The following is a 17,115-nucleotide window of genomic DNA, read 5'->3' as shown; positions in this document are numbered from 1 at the left end:
CGGTGGAATGCAAAACATTTGCAAGAGAATGCAAGAGAATTTACTTTTTTTCCTCTTCCATTTTTTCCAACCACCATGTCCCTTTAGGGAATCCGTACTTAATATTTTAATTACAGAATAAGAATTATTGAACCATTCTATTTCTATAGTCCTGTATCTCAAGTGGTAAAAACTGGCACTAGGTTGGCTTTGTATAAAAATATAGCCACTCCATATAAATGAATAGGATTAACTGCCCTCTGCTGGAAACAAAAATACACTGGAGGAATTTTAACTCTTTGTAAGGGGGGGTGCACTGGTGATTTCAATTGATGGAATTATTTAATACGGCAATTCAACTGAAGGCAAAAATAAATAAACAATGAAATAAGCCTTGGATAATCCTTAAACATTGTCGCAACACCAGAAAATTTGTAGTGTTTTTTGTGTAGACTGACTCACACGACCCGTCATTTAGCCAGCAGCTCGTAATTACACAGCTAATCTTGTAATCAGATTAAGAATGAATCTCATGTCTAGAATTTAAATCTTAGTGTTGTAAGCTACAGTCATTAAGCTAGTTCACATTTTTAAGAATGAATTTAAGAATTTACTGAAGCTGTATATATACACAGCAATCAGGCATAACATCATTCGGAATATTGTTTTGGGCCCCCTTTTGCTGCCAAAACAGCCCTGACCCATCGAGACATGGATTGTAAGCAGAAGATCCTTTAGCAGGCCTGTAAGTTGTGAGGTGGGGCCTCCATGGATCGGACTTGTTCATAATATATACACAGTTGAAAGTGACATTAAAGATTATATGGTTACAAAAATTAAAAAAATTATATAGATACAAATTTGCCATTAGGAATAAATTGTATATTTAAATATATTTCACCTGGGCTTCCTGCCGGTCTGCGCAGCCATTAGTAGGGTGGGTCTTGGTGCGAAGACCCCACAGGAAGTGACGAACATAAAGCAGCTGGCGGTATATACTGTCCTCCACACAATCACTCTCCAGGTCCACTTTAAATCCGGCACTCGGGAGCACAATAGGAGGGTGGTTTTCAAAACTCTCCAGTAGATCAACTATTGAAAAGACGCAAATTCACAATGTACACTAGCATACACAAAGTCTCTGGAAATAAAATCGAAAGCAGTCCCATTTCGTATACCAACCTGTTCTGTAGATATAGGCCTCCTCTTCACTGCTGGGTTGCCAGATTGGTAGAGGACCGAGCTCAGCCATGAGCTGGTACTGTGTGAGGATTCTGTGTAGCTGAACAGGCTTCAGGGATGGGTGGTCGACACACAAAGATTTCCAACTCATCTACAGTCAAAAACACACAAGAGCATTTAATGTCCTCCGCATGGGAATTGGTGTTAGTATCGCGTGGCTACTTTGAAACTGTAGCTGGTCAGGCTATAAGCTTCAAATTATTTAAAATAGTTGAACTACAGTCAAGCTACCTGCTAGAAAAATGATAGCTGCACTGCAAGATATGATAAAAAATAATATTAAAGGTGCAGTGTGAATTTTAGCAGCATCTAAAAGTGAGGTTGTGAATAGCAGTCACCCACTGCTCACCCCTCACTTTCGAAGCATAAAGAGAAGCTACGGTGGCCGACACAGGACAAAAATGCTGTCGTCCGAAAGAGCAGAGATTGACTAGCGCTCTGTAGAGCAGTTTGTCCGTTTAGGGCTACTGTAGAAACATGGTGGCGTAAGATGTGGATTTCACTGAAAGGAGACCCGCGGTGTATGGAGATAGAAATGGCTCATTTATAAGGTAATAAAAACATAGCGGTTCATTATGTCTTTATACACCACTGAAAGCATAGTTATGTATATTATATTGCATTTATGTCAATAATCCTCATAAATACTACACACTGAACCTTTAATTTATTATTATTTATTAAAGTGTTTTTATTTATATCTCTTTTCTTATATAACCAGATCAAATCAAAACATGATACTCTAAATATGACAAATGCCCATTTTTATATTAGACATAACATGTTTTTGATCATACAGTCAAACCAAAATTTGTTCAGACACCTTCAACATTTTCTCACATTAACCGAGTTTAGAAAATTATAATAAAATTTGACAAGAATTCAAAGTTAAACTGTCAGAACAAATTCATCTTGATAAAGTCAGATGATAGAAGGGCATGTAAAACAAAACATGGTTAGGTCAAAGTGTCTCAGTAATGTTGGTCCCAATTTGTTTTTACTGGTAGTTTTACTGAAGAATTTGTGGGTAATATGTCACGGGTAACTTTATCTTGCTATTCCCACTTGGATAAATTGACTATCACAAATTTTCTTGCCATATTTTATTGCAACCAAATTCTAAATTAATAAATATTCAGGAACTTCCAGAAACATGGCCAAGTGATTTTGTTTCTTCTTTTCTTTTTACATTTTTTACACTAAAATTGAGAGATTCATAATGATCTGAAATAATCAGATCTGATATATTTCATTTTGAGTCTATTTTTGTTTGTATAATAATTAGCATGTGCAATAACACAGATCTTTAAAGATGTATTATTTATTATCATTTATTATAAATAATTTATCCGTGAACATGATTATTTTGTATAAATGCATGTGCCCCTCTAATTTTAATAGACTAACTTCCAGAATAACTTCCCCTCCATCTCTTCTTATTTTTCAGTGTGAGGGCGGAACAACCTGTCACTCACGTGAGATCACGGCAGTAGCGCACCGCAATCGTCCAATCAATTCCCAATAGACAAAATCAAGTCCCACCCTAAATTTTTGTATTGTTTGAGAAGCCATTTCCATCAGATATACATCACAATAGAGAAGAACATTTTCTTGCCGTCTCATGTGTTTCATGCTGACTTTAATATGTAATATTTTATTCTGTGTAAACATCACAACACACTTATCTTCCCTGAGTTACCTGTGAGAGCTGTTGTGGGGGTGTGGCCAGGATGCTCACAGCGCTGCAGAACTTAGCAAAGAATTTATGTGCAAGATGATTCTGCCCCACCCCTTTAGCCCAGTCCAGTAGTATCTTCACACTAGCCTGGATCTGCAGGACCCGAGAACGTTGAAACCAGCCACGCGCGGGGCCTAAGAACATACAATCACAACAAACCCTTTTTCAAAATCATGATATACTGGTAGTAGGAGTACAATTAACTAGTGTACATAATTAAAACGAAATCTTCTCACTTTGTGTGCATATAAGTGGGTGTTTGTGTGTGAGATCAGCTCTGATCCTCAGTCTGTTATTACATAAAGAGGATTATGGGTGTCTGGAGAAATAATCTTCACCTGACCATGAGTAATGCACACATGTACATGTCTCAGGCTGCTCTTTAAAAAAAGAAAACTGGTGATAGTTTGGCAACATGCAATACAAAAAGGATTTTTAAAAGCAACTATGGTCATGAAATATATCAAATTTAAATGTGCACCGTACTGTCCAAAAATGTGGGACCAGTAAGACTTTTTTGTAAGAAATGAATAAACTTATGCTGCAAGGATTGATCAAAAGTACAAGAAAATACATTAAGGATGTTAAAAAAAAAATCAATTTCAAATAAATGCTTTTTAATTTAAATGTTCTATTCATTAAAACAATCCTGAGACAACAGCTTCTACAAAAATATTAAACAGCACAACTGTTTTCAACATTGATAATAATAAGAAATATTTCTTGAAGCAAATCAGCATATTTGAATGATTTCTGAAACATCATGTGACACTGAAAACTGGAGTAAAGATACTGGATTGATCACAGGAATAAATTACATTTTAAAACATATTCAAATATAAACCAGTTCTTTTAAATTGCATAACAAATGTTACAATATTTGTGATCCAATAAATGCAGGCTTGGTGAACATTTACATTTACGCATTTGGCAGACGCTTTTATCCAAAGCGACTTACATTGCATTCAAGGTACACTTTTTTTTTTTACATTATTGTCAGTTCATGCTTTCCCTGGGAATCGAACCCATGACCTTGGCGTTGCTAGTGCCACGCTCTACTGGTTGAGCTACAGGAAAGTACATTAGAACATAACAGACTTCTTTAAAAAATAAAATAATATTATATATAGATCATTCTAAATATATATATAACCAACCCCAAATATAACCAACTTCTGAAAGGTACTTACATTTATTTCTGCATGAATATGCTGATTGTCAAAGCTATTTTGAAAATCTTCCCTAATACATAAATCAGTAATGAATTTACATTTAATAACCTTCAAATAAGGCAAGTTTTTCACTAAACAATGACTTAAAACCTACAGTATCTTATAGCTTTAGTGGACTTGGAATTTATAGTGCACAAGTTGTCGCTTAACTCTTGTTGCATTAGAAGAGAAGCCTGGACATTCTGCAAAATATTTCTTGTCATGTACCATGAAAAAATGTAATTTGGAACAACCAATGGAGAAAGTCCACTGGCTCAGAGTATCGTCAACACTAGAGGGCAGAAAAAATACTTTGCTCCAATTCAACAGTCTCCATTCTGATATCTTTTTTCATTGTATATCTCTCATCCCTTCTTTCATCTGCTTGCAATTGCTAACACACTACCTGTGTCCTGTTGTTGCCATAGCAGCAGCAGTGGCTACTTAATGAAAATAAATCACATGGTGTGTGTGAGAGAGAGAGAGAGAGAGAGAGAGAGAGAGAGAGAGAGAGAGAGAGAGAGAGAGAGAGAGAGAGAGAGAGAGAGAGAGAGAGAGAGAGAGAGAGAGAGAGAGAGAGAGAGAGATAAACAAACCTTTATCGATGAGTTGATTGAAGAGCGAGACATTGGTGAAGAAGAAGAGGTAGGCGAACATTTGACTCTGAATCTCTGAATGAACCTGGTACTGTTGCAGCAGGTCTGATGTAGTCTGAAACACACTCACCACCCTGCGAACCGCCTCTGGCATCACACACACAGCACACACACACACTCCAACAGCCCGTCGGCACTGCTCTGATGAAGACTCCATCCCAAACGGGTTACAGTCCAACAGGCCCGGCAACACAACGTACAAAGTCTGAAATGAAAACAACAGGCATTTTTCAGACATGGGTAACTTGACATCTACAAATACACATTATTAGGGCAATTTGTGTTATTAATTTATTTTTATTTTTTTTATGTTGCTAGTGTTGTATTTTTTTTAAATAAATTTTTGCTTTTAAAGAAATACAAATATACAAACAGTCAGGGGTACAATAAACGAACACAGTAAGACATAAATACAATAATAAAGCAGAGTAGTGACAAACTTAAAATTTAAATAAAAAAATATGAAAATGTTTACAAGTAGAAACTCATTTTACAGCTTTCTTATTTTTTAAATATAATGTATTAAGGTATTGTTGCATTTTTAATTTTAGAATAAATAAAAAAAATGTACCCCCAAAAAAATTACCCCCAAATTTACATTTATGGATACAGCAGATTAATTAAGTAATATTCCTTATAATAAGAATTGCCATAGGAAAAAAAGCCAAATAAAACATTTTTAAAGCATAGTTGAAAGCTGGAAATGACGTGAGCCTTAATAAAAGTACAGAAATCTGACCAAAAACAAACAGAACAAGGACTCCAAAACAAATGATACAATGTTTCAACAAGTAAACCACAAAATTTACAAAATATATTAATTTCACAATTAAACCTGTTTACTAGATAATAATTACAGGGGCAATATTTATAAATGAGTTTAAGAGAAATGTATTTGCTTTTATTTGTGATTAAATATTTCTGAGGAAGTTTCCAGATTTTACTCCACAAAAGACCATCAACATGACCATTCCAAAATGAAATACAAGCAGGACTGGAGACAATATTCATTTGAAATAAAGACAGAATACAACGGTTATTATTCTTCATAGGAGAAAGAGAGAAACAGATACGACCAACTTCAGTATCAGCAGGATCCAATGGGTATGGAGAGGGCTGAGGACAGGCATTTTTAAGAAGCATTTTTAGACCAGAGGGAACAGCATCCATAAACACAGCATAATCTTTAGGAGTGACTGGAATATTATATTTAGAAAGAAATTCACAATAGGTTAGCATAAGACCTTCACAGTTATAAAGTTGGCTTACATCAACTATATTGTTACAAAACCAGTACTCAAGAAATAAAGATTTAGATTTATACAGAATGTATTTATTATTCCAGATAAAACATTTGTTTGGAGAGAAGTTGTGTTTATAGATAAAATTAAAAGAAAGAAGCATCTGTTTGTGAAAATTAGAAAGTTTTAAGGGAAGTTTTTTAATGCTGTAGTCACAGAGTAAAAATAATTGAAGACCACCAACTTGTGAGAAGATAAAGTGAGGTATAATGTTCCAGATAGATGTTTTTTTTTTTAAGGAATTGCTTAATCCAGTTAATTTTAAAGGTGTGATTAAGGGTGGTGAAATCAGAATTTCAAGCCTCCATTTTTATTTGAGTTCATAACCACAGATTTCTTTATATAATGGATTCTATTTTTCCATAAGAAGTTAAAAAGCATATTATCAATGATTTTACAAGTATTATTATTCACTGCTTAATAGAGCGCAGCATATGAGTCTCGAAACGCCTTCTGCCTTTGTGATTAATACTCTCCCCCTCAAAGATAAGTCTCTTAGTAACCAGTAATTAAATGTTTTCTTTGTTTTATCAATAATTGGGGGAAAATTTAGCTCACAATGGTCCTCTTCATTCTTTACAATTTATTTTCATTCTTTACAATTTATTTATTTACAACGTATTTTCTTCACAAGTTATTGTCTTCCGTGTAGGTCTCTGACGTGAACTCACGCGATAGCGGTGCTCCGCCTCTTCCGGGTCATGAATCGAACGGCGGATCTGCGTCATATTCCCGCGCATGCGTCGAGTTCACGTCAATATCTTGGTGGATAAAGTCATTATTTAGATTTTTGTGCGCACAATAACTATTGTCGTCGCATTATAACATTATTGTACAGCCACTGTAGTGGGATGGACTTTGTATCGACGTCTTTAGTGCCTTTATGGGTCTTGTGAGTGGGTCAGTGGGAATGTAATGAATGCCAATGGAGGCCTTTCTGAAGCCTCTCATCAGCTTTCAACAGAAATATCTTCATTTGTGTTCTGAAGATGAACGAAGGTCTTACGGGTGTCCAACGACATGAGGGTGAGTAATTAATTAAATAATTTTAATTTTTGGGTGAACTAACCCTTTAAGATAACTTGAATGTTTTTTTGTTTTGTTTTTCTTCACCGGAACAAAACGGCCTAATGCATTTTCAAATGATTGTATGCGACCGGGTTACATATAAATAAAATATAGGGAATGGAAAATAAAATTAGCTCAGCTATAAGAAATTGCGACTGCACCCCTTCTGCTAGTGTTGTCATTTTCCTGCGGCCCTTGAGTCATTAGTCATAGTCACATGACACTTATGGCTCAGCCGATTGGCTCAAAAATGCAAAATAAAGCACCTGAGATGTCACAACACTAATCACTAATTGACATCTTGTACGAAAAGAATCACTGATAAACTTGACAATAGGTTGGAATAGGTACAATTTTAATTTTTTTAAATAAGTCTCTTATGGTCACCAAGGCTGCATTTATTTGATCAAAAACACAATTTCTTTCTATTTTAATATATTTTATAATATTATTTATTCTCATTATGGTAACGCTAAATTTTCAGCATTCCTCCAGTATTCAGTGTCACATGATCCTTCGGAAATCATTCTAATATGATCATTTGAAGAAACATTTATCAATATTGGAAAGTGTTGTGCTGGCTAATATTTTTGTGGCATTTTTATTTTTATTTTTTTGATTCTTTGAAGAATAGAAAGTTCAAAACAACAGCATGTATTTGAAATAGAAGGAGGTAGAAGAGAAGATGACCTACAAGACATACAAGCGGCCACACACATTAAATAATTAATTCCCAGCAGGCCTGGTAACATCTTACAAAGGTGGCGCCACACATATAACGTAATACTACCCTTTACCTTAGTGATGTAGTAGACACACTGCTGAAAGGTGTACATGATCACTTCCTCCAGTATGGTCATCGCCTCTTCATTTGCTGATATTGTTGCTGAGAGGAGAGATTCTTTAGATCCTGCTGCAATAAGATACAGAAAAAATAAAACGAAAATACAGTTAGACCAAATGCATTCCATTCTTTTATGCATTGCATTTTACAATCTATGTGTCTTAATCCTCCTGTCTAGGTAATCTGGTCTATATTGGGCCCCACAGACCCAGTGGGCACTGCTAGCTTTGCAAGTCTAGTCTAAATTCAATTGAAAAGGAAATTTCACACTGCACTTAACCCCTGGGCTACCACCATTCTAAACACCACTTTTAACCCAGTGTAGAGGAACGCTTCACACTTGTAATTTAAAAGGAAGTTATCCCTGCTTGTTACCCAGGGTTATAAAACACTGCTCCGGAGCTTTTGCAGTGTTATTCAGCACTGTTGTGGGAAAGGCATTACAAGTAACTTGAGTTACGTAATCAGATTACTTTTTCAAGTAACTAGTAAAGTAACGCATTACTTTTAAAGTTTACAACAAAATATCTGCGTTACTTTTTCACATTTATTTGGAGACAGCTCTCCTATCCCCATGTTGAGAAAAATCGAGAGATAGTGCAGAGGCTTTGTGTGTAAACATGATGGTCATTGTATTTCTAGACTCACTTATTCATCTCACTTGCACATTGATTCAGTATTCCTCAAAATGCATAAATGCACAAAATTGTCAAATGCAAAATTAGAGTACAATGCAAACGTCCAGTTAAATGTTAAATAAAACAAATATTTGTATGCATTTAATTTACCTTTATTGACCAATGTCTTGCTGCTAACCTTTGATTATTCAGTTAAACCATGAGCAAAAAAAAAAAAAAAATGTTTTGCTTTTATTGGTAAAACATTTTTCTCCTGCGTCCTATTCTTCCATTATCCAGAATGGCAGCACAGCTGAAAGGTTCGCGTGCCTCATATTCATGTGCCTTGGACAGTCACGGAAACATAGTGTAAACAAACGTTTTAGAGTTTGATGAGGAAAATGTCAAATGCTGACGGAAAACGTGTCAGTTACAGTGAAGAAGAGATTCATTGTTACCATTATAGTCCATTCAGGAGAAACTTAACAGTAGGCAATGCATGAGGACATGAAATGCTAGAACTTTTAAATAAACAGGTTGTGCGCTACACTGGTCAAATCAATGACATTGACACCACAAATATGCAAATAAGAACATTCCCCCAGGCTTTACGAATGTACAGTGTGAAACAGCAGTTTATTAAAACATAGGATTAAAGGCAGGGGAGGCGATTTGTTCCAGAAACATTTTGTTGTTATGCTGGTGGAAAGTCTCTTCACATCCTGGTAGAAATCACTAAATTAATTCAACTCAATTAGCATTTATTTGTATAGCACTTTTCACTATCATTTCAAAGCAGCTTTACAGAAAATGCATGCATCTATAGGTGATCTGTTATCAATGGTGACTGTGGTGTGTATTTCAGAAATGTTAATAGCCTATACAAATCACACAGTTAGCTAACAATGTATTATTAATTTAAACTATGTATTAATTTAATGCAGAAACAATGAGCTAACTGAAGTAAAGATACATATTGTTAACAAATGATTAGGATATATTGAAAAAATGTAAGTGGTCTAAAGTTAAGTCGTCTAAATGTATTTATCTGTATATCGTCTGTGGAAGGCGTAGGAACATAATCACTGCATTCGGTAATGATAATGGAAACCTGTGACGTTATGTCTGGTTCGTAACTGAATTTATGCGTTTCAATGGAAACGTTATCAACACTGAAATTAATCTGCTGCAGTCAGGTGATACAGGTCAGTTCTCTTTAAGCTGTTAATGTTCATTATTATTGTAATGTTTTGTGCTTTGAGACATGAGGTAGTTTAACATCAACCCTCATGATGCTTTTGCTTGCCCTTCGTTGTTCATGTGTTTTGGAGGAGGCGTGGCTTTGGAGACATTCTGAAGGGAGGGTGGGATCTTATGCTTTCAAAGCTAGCTCGCTATTACTAGCCTCTGAGAAAATTGCCAACCCTACCTTTAATTGTTAATCCTGGGTAAAGTATGAGCAGTGTGAAATGTGAAGCACAACAAAACCCAGGATTCTGTTTAGAATGACCCCGGGTTAAAGGGCTAGTCCACCCAAAAATGAAAATAATTTACACATAATTAACTCTCCCTCCAATCCTAGGTGTATATGACATTCTTCTTTCAGATAAATACAATCTAAGTTATATTAAAAACATGTCCTGGCTAATTCAAGCATTATAATTGCAGTTCAAAATTTGAAGCCCAAAAAAGTGTATCCATCTATTATATATAAGTAATTCATATGGTTTCAGAGGGGTTAATAAAGGCCTATTGATGTGGATCGATAGGTGTGTGTAAGAAAAATATCCATATTTAAAACTTTATGAAGTAAAATATAGCTTCCGGCAGACTGCTTTCCGTATTCAAAGAAAATGTAACACCTCATGCAGTTCAAAATGCTTACGCTAGTCCGACGTCATTGTCGCACCTATTACACTTTCTTCATAAGTTTAATACGGAAGGCAGTATGCCGGAAGCTATATTTTACTTCATAAAGTTTTTTAAATATGGATATTTGTCTTACACAAACTCATCGATTCGTTTCAGAAGGCCTTTATTAACCTGCCGGAGCCATGTGGATTACTTTTATAGTGGATGGATGCACTTTTTTTGAGCTTCAAACTGGTCACGTTCACTGTCATTATAATGCTTGTAAGATCCAGGACATTTTTAAATATGACTCTGATTGTATTCAACTAAAAGAAGAATGCCATTTACACCTAGGATTGCTTAAGGGTGAGTAAATCATGGGGTAATTTTTATTTTTGGGTGAACTATCCATTTAACTGTTTAAAGTGGGAAAAGCCTAAAGCATTTCATACCTTTATCGTCCATGAGCTCAATAGTCTGCATGTATGCAGGGGACTTCTGCTGGATAAAATACAGTATCTCAATGGCATTGGACATCCAGAAGAAAATGAACTGGAGATCAGGTACTAGGTCGGAGATGCTGAGCAGAGACAGGGAGGCAGGATCTTGACTATATAACCATACAAAAACACACACACATTCAATGGTTTGACTCAGTGGCAATGCTTTCAGGATTGGTGACAGCCTATTCAGCGCTGTGTGACCTTAGAGTGTCACACATTCAAAGTGCACGCATGTGCGTATTATAAGGAGGAACATGATACTCACTGCTGAGCTTGCTTCTGTGCCAACTCCTTTGTCTTCTCCTGCGAGACACACACGGCAATTAATGTCATTGAATTTTGAATAGCTGCATGTAGGAGGTATAATACCTTGGAATCATTTCTTTTTCAACCTTTCCTTACTTGCTCTTTTCTTTGGCTGGTTAATATTGGGGCTGACGGTTGACCTTCTAAAATTGGATTTTAATAATGAATGAGTTCAAAGACAGACATTAAATGCATGGTTTCATTGGGGCTAGATTAAAGGGACATTCGTGTGAATTTCTGTAGTGTTTAAATCAACAAAGGCAAATGCATTTGTCAACAAAGACAAAAGGGCATGTGAGGTGACTTACAGTACTGACTCTCACAGCAGAAAATCAATCAATGGGTCATCTGGGACTGATCCTCTTTAGACAAATGCTTTTGCTATGCATTTTGTAAAAGAAATACACTTGCACTTGGACATTGTGAACATGCAGAAAGCTCTTTCTGTTCTGATGTGCAAAATTGTAAATTGAACACTGGAAAGTAATTTTTCCAAAGGAGATGACGTGCTGGGGTTGCCTTTCCATTATAATCTTCTCCCACTGTGAAAGATGACCAGTCTATGAGACATGACATCAACTACAGCATAAAATGAGCCAGAGGAAATGTGGGAAATGTAGTTTGCTGGGTGACAGGCAATTGAGTGCGCCAAATATGCATAAATCATGGTATCTGCTGCACAATTAAAAAAAAAAAATCTACATAAACCACGTTTTAAATACTACAAGTGAATTTAGACATCAGGATTACAGTATTATTCAATTGAATTATTTAAGAATTAGAGTTTTTAAAGTGAATTTTAAGTGAGCATTAGATGATGGCAATGGTAATGTAAAAATAAAAATAGTGGAAATATGTATGCACAATTAAATATGCAATATAGACTGATAAATATCCAATACTGACAGATATTGATGAACTAAATATCCAATATGGTACCAATATATTGCACATCCAAACTTAGTAGGGAAATAAACTTAAAATATATACTTTTTTTTTTGGTCTTTGCACAATAAATTGGGATAATTGTATTTGAACACGGGGAAAAAAAGCATATTTCAGCTTTAAACACATTTAAAATGTTGACTTGAGTACTAACCCATGCGATGGTCTGAATCCTCTTGGAGATTTTCAGCAATAGTTTACCGAAGCTGCCAGGTGGAAATGTATTAGCTGAGTGCTTGATGCATAGACAAAGCAAATATGCTGGTGTCAGCTTGTGGTCATCCCCGCTCGGCTCAATAAGTGTCAGCACCCGGTTCACCAGCGCATCCTCGTGAGCCCGCTCAAATTCCAACGTGAGCTTTCGCTTCTGTGCACCTCGTGCTGGAGCCTTAGAGCTGCGGCGAGACGCCACTGGTTCATGTAAAACGGCCCCACACATACGACACGCCTCTCCTTTTTCAGGTACACCGCCTGTCTCATTATCACAAAGTCGTGCCAGCGCCCGAAGTCGAGTGAGAGTTTGGGCAGGAAGAGGTTTCGCACTCAGTGGGTCTTTGTACAGGAAGATGTAATGAGCACCAAAGGACAGCAAATCCCCATGACGTAATGGAGTGGGCCGCTCGATACGCATGAAGTTAACCAGAACATTGCCATGGGCGACAGGTTCTAGAAGTAACCGCTGATCCGAGGAAGAACGCCGTTGCACAGCACGACGTATTCGGCAGTGAAGTGGAAGCACATCCGGAGATGACAGGCAGATATTTGGTCGTGCTGATGCTGTTTCCTGACCAACTGTGTGTTGCTCTCGATTCAACAGGTAAACCAGGCAATCCTGACAGACAAAAGCAAATCAAACAATAAACACAACTCCAGAAAGGGCGTAATACAATTTAAAAAAAAAAAACTAACAAAAAAACACTTCAAATTAATTAAAAAGAAAATGGCTTAAAGGGATAGTTCACCCAGAAATGAAAATGTGATATTTATCTGCTTAACCCCAGGGCATACAATATGTCAAACACAAATCTAGATTTTTTTAACTCCAACCGTTGCAGTCTGCCAGTCATAATGCATGTGAACGGGTAACAACTCTATGAGAGTAGAGTTTGACCATACCAGACAGAATTAATGATGGATGGGAACACTAGATGAGATTCGTCTGGATATGAGGTAAAAAACAAAAAAAAAACAAATACTGTCTGTTTCTCACAGAAACCGATCGGTTCGTGTCTTAAGACATCAATGTGCAGTCATGAGCAGCAGGGTTTTTTGTTTTTTTTTACTCTCATAGAGTTGTTACCCATTCTCATGCATTATGACTGACAGACTGCAACGGTTGGAGTTTAAAATCTTAATTGGTGTTCTACTGAAGAAACAAACACACCTACATCTTGAATGAACTGGGGGAAAGCAGATACACATCACAGTTTCATTTTTGGGTGAACTATCCCTTGTAGAAAGTAAAAAAAAACAAAAAACATTCCTATATGACACATAAAATAAAAGTTGACCAATTTATTTATTATTACATTAAGTTTTCATGATTTTAATTAAATTATTTAATTATTTATTCCATGTTATTTGTACCATTCAAACATTTAGGAAAGTTTTTTTTTATGTTTTTAATAGATGTCTTCTACTCATCAAGGCTGCAGCTATTGATCAAAATACAGTAAAAACTGTGATATTGACAAATATTATTACAATAATAAGTGTTTTCTAACTGAATATAATGCAAAATGTCTGATGCAAAGCTGAATTTTCAGCCTTTTCATCATTTTAATATGCTACAATTCTAATTATCAATGTTGAAAACTTCATATTAAACCGTGATGCATTTTTTTCTGAACACTTATGAACAGAAAGTTCAAAAGAACAGCATTTATTTTAAATAGAAAGCTTTTGTGATATTATAAATGTCTTTACTGTCACTTTTGATCTGTTTAATGCATCTTTGCTTAATGGAAGTATTTTTTTTTCAATTACTGATCCCAAAATTTAATATTTTGCTTACCTGTTGGTTGAACCCTTGAAGGAGCAGCAAGTGTGGCGATTGGTAGAGAGAGTGTTTAACTCCGCCACCATCTCGTTCTTTACGCATCTCAGCGTCTCGTGCCGAGCGTGCTCTGATTGGCCCTGGGAGGGTGGAGTAGTACCGTTTAGGTTCCTCACCAGGCAGTCCCACCAAGTTAAGGCTGGTTTCACTGAGGCTGCGGCAAAATGAGGAGCCGTGCTGGAGCGTCATTGTTCCTTTAGCACGGTTTCTTTGCAGCTTTCTTGCTTGAGCATTGATATCTGTCGTAGAGAGAAAACGCTTAAATTACACGTAATTGTTACTCATTGTCCTAAACCACAAACTAACCTTATGTGGTTTTAAAATTGCATTAGATTAATTAGAAATATCATAAAATACGTTTAATAATAGTGTGCTGTCAGAGGGTTGCAGTGATCTTAAATTATGATGATACATCCAAAATGAAAACACACAAGTAGACTTTATTTCAAGCATTAAAAGACATTACTCAAGTGGATATGGAGGTGAAATGCAAAGCATGTCTATTTTGGGTTTTATGCCATGCTTAGTAACTTCAATTTAAGGTCAAACAATGCAACTTGAAATATAGTGAACAAGTCATATTGACAAATTTTATAGTACTTTTGTTGCTTTTTTGTACATTTTTCAAGCTCAACGGCCCGCATTCCCATTCACTGTATGGAAAAGAACAGAGTAAACATAATGCAAAAACATCTTAATTTGTGATTCAAGGAAGAAAAGAGCAAAGTATAGAGGTATGATAAAATAAGGGTAATTTTCTTGTGGGATGAGGGATACAGAGGTAGTACATGTGCATAGGAAGTCAACACTTGACTGGTGCATGGTGGAATACAGTAAATTATGGGTCTGCACAATAATGGTACTGTATATGGAGGTGGGGCTGGTGGTTGACACCATACCTGAGGACAGTCCCCACCTTTTACAATAGTTGTACAGGGCTGTATCAAACGCCAGCCCCGGGGGGAGCTCCGATGGCATCTACCATGCCCGCTTCTAGTCAAGGTTGAAGATAGCACAGGTGAGTTTGTGTGAGTCCCTGGGCATGGGTAAACACCACAACAAATACAAATCACCAACAAAACCATAAAAATACACACATAATTCTATTTATGCCATTGTCCACCATCTAAATGTTCCTGTGATGCATAGCAGCATAGATGTAGAAAATTTAAAGTGCCTCATTGTTTCCCCCAGATATTACCTTTCATGCAGTGTGTACTCTAGTGATCTATCTTTATGCATGTAAAAAGAAAAAAATGTCTGAAAAGATTTGTCAGTAATTTTCTTACTTTCTGCATTAACCTGTAGGGTTGTAGCAAATGTGCATAATGCTAATCTTTGGTCTCCATTGGCTATCGGCGAACAATGTCTAATTTGACCCACCTTCAAACACTGCAGTTGTAGGTGAGACTGAAAGAGTTTGGTTAGTGTTGTCGACATGCACATTTCAGTTTGAACCCAAATCACTAAAAGATTTGGGTTCAAACTTATACAACAGCTTCATTACTGTTTGTATTACTGTGTACTTAGTGCTGAGGAAGCCTCCGAAATGGCCGTTTTAATTCTGACACACTGAAAGCAGCATACCAATCACAACAGACTGTGTCGCCTGAGTACACTGTAAAATGTTTAACTACAATCAACTTGGAAGTTTAAGTAATTTCAACTTAAATTACATTAAAGTTACCATTATAATGTGTTTTATCTTGTATAACATAAAAAGTGGAAAATTCCTTAACCTATTTGCATGTCAAAGCAATGTAAAAAACATGTTTCCATAACTTATTGATCATATAATTTTTTTACACTGTAGGCTTAATGGGGTTAATGGAGACTAAATCATCTTTCAAACTGTTTCAGACTTTAAAAAATGTTGTGTTGTGTACAACACTCACCTAAAGGATTATCACGAACACCTGTTCAATTTCTCATTAATGCAATTATCTAATCAACCAATCACATGGCGGTTACTTTAAGGCATTTAGGGATGTGGTCCTGGTCAAGAAAATCTCCTGAACTCCAAACTGAATGTCAGAAAAGAACGGTGATTTAAGCAATTTTGAGCGTGGCATGATTGTTGAGTATTTCACAATCTGCTCAGCTACTGGGATTTTCACGCACAAACATTTCTAGGGTTTACAAAGAATGGTGTGAAAGGGGAAAAACATCCAGTATGTGGCAGTCCTGTGGGAGAAAATGCCTTGTTGATGCTAGAGGCCAGAGGAGAATGGGCCGACTGATTCAAGCTGATAGAAGAGCAACTTGAACTGAAATAACCACTCGTTACAACCGAGGTATGCAGCAAAGCATTTGTGAAGTCACAACACGCACAGATTTTAGGCGGATGGGCTACAACAGCAGAAGACCCCATCGGGTACCACTCACCTCGACTACAAATAGGAAAAAGAGGCTACAGTTTGCACGAGCTCACCAAAATTGGGCAGTTGAAGACTGGAAAAATGTTGTCTGATGAATCTCGATCTCTGTTAAGACATTTAGATGGTAGAGTCAGAATTTGGCGTAAACAGAATGAGAACATGGATCCATCATGCCTTTTACCACTGTGCAGGCTGGTGGTGGTGGTGTAATGGTGTGGGGGATTTTTCTTGGCACACTTTAGGCCCCTTAGTGCCAATTGGGTATTGTTTAAATGCCACGGCCTACCTGAGCATTGTTTCTGACCATGTCCATCCCTTTATGACCACCATGTACCCATCCTCTGATGGCTACTTCCAGCAGGATAATGCACCATGTCACAAAGCTTAAATCATTTTTAAATTGGTTTCTTGAACATGACA

General features: G+C 36.4%; 1 protein-coding gene across 4 annotated transcripts in view; it reads right to left on the bottom strand.

The window, feature by feature from the left end:
• Positions 1–17,115, bottom strand: part of radil (Ras association and DIL domains) — a 32,160-nt gene that overhangs the window by 6,921 nt on the left and 8,124 nt on the right. For 2 of the 4 annotated variants that reach the window (XM_067442160.1, XM_067442162.1), the window contains exons 4-13: positions 15,234–15,353; positions 14,276–14,556; positions 12,416–13,093; positions 11,276–11,313; positions 10,960–11,117; positions 7,993–8,108; positions 4,767–5,031; positions 2,921–3,093; positions 1,162–1,312; positions 881–1,071 (exon numbers count right to left, since the gene is read on the bottom strand). In XM_067442160.1, coding sequence (XP_067298261.1) covers positions 881–1,071; positions 1,162–1,312; positions 2,921–3,093; positions 4,767–5,031; positions 7,993–8,108; positions 10,960–11,117; positions 11,276–11,313; positions 12,416–13,093; positions 14,276–14,556; positions 15,234–15,353 — 2,171 coding nt within the window. The remainder of the gene's footprint in view (positions 1–880; positions 1,072–1,161; positions 1,313–2,920; positions 3,094–4,766; positions 5,032–7,992; positions 8,109–10,959; positions 11,118–11,275; positions 11,314–12,415; positions 13,094–14,275; positions 14,557–15,233; positions 15,354–17,115) is intronic. The other 2 variants (XM_067442161.1, XM_067442163.1) reach the window with 2 other exon arrangements.

Source organism: Pseudorasbora parva, chromosome 4, assembly GCF_024679245.1.
Source record: "Pseudorasbora parva isolate DD20220531a chromosome 4, ASM2467924v1, whole genome shotgun sequence".
NCBI lineage: Eukaryota > Metazoa > Chordata > Actinopteri > Cypriniformes > Gobionidae > Pseudorasbora > Pseudorasbora parva.
This window is presented reverse-complemented; position numbering and strand designations above follow the sequence as displayed.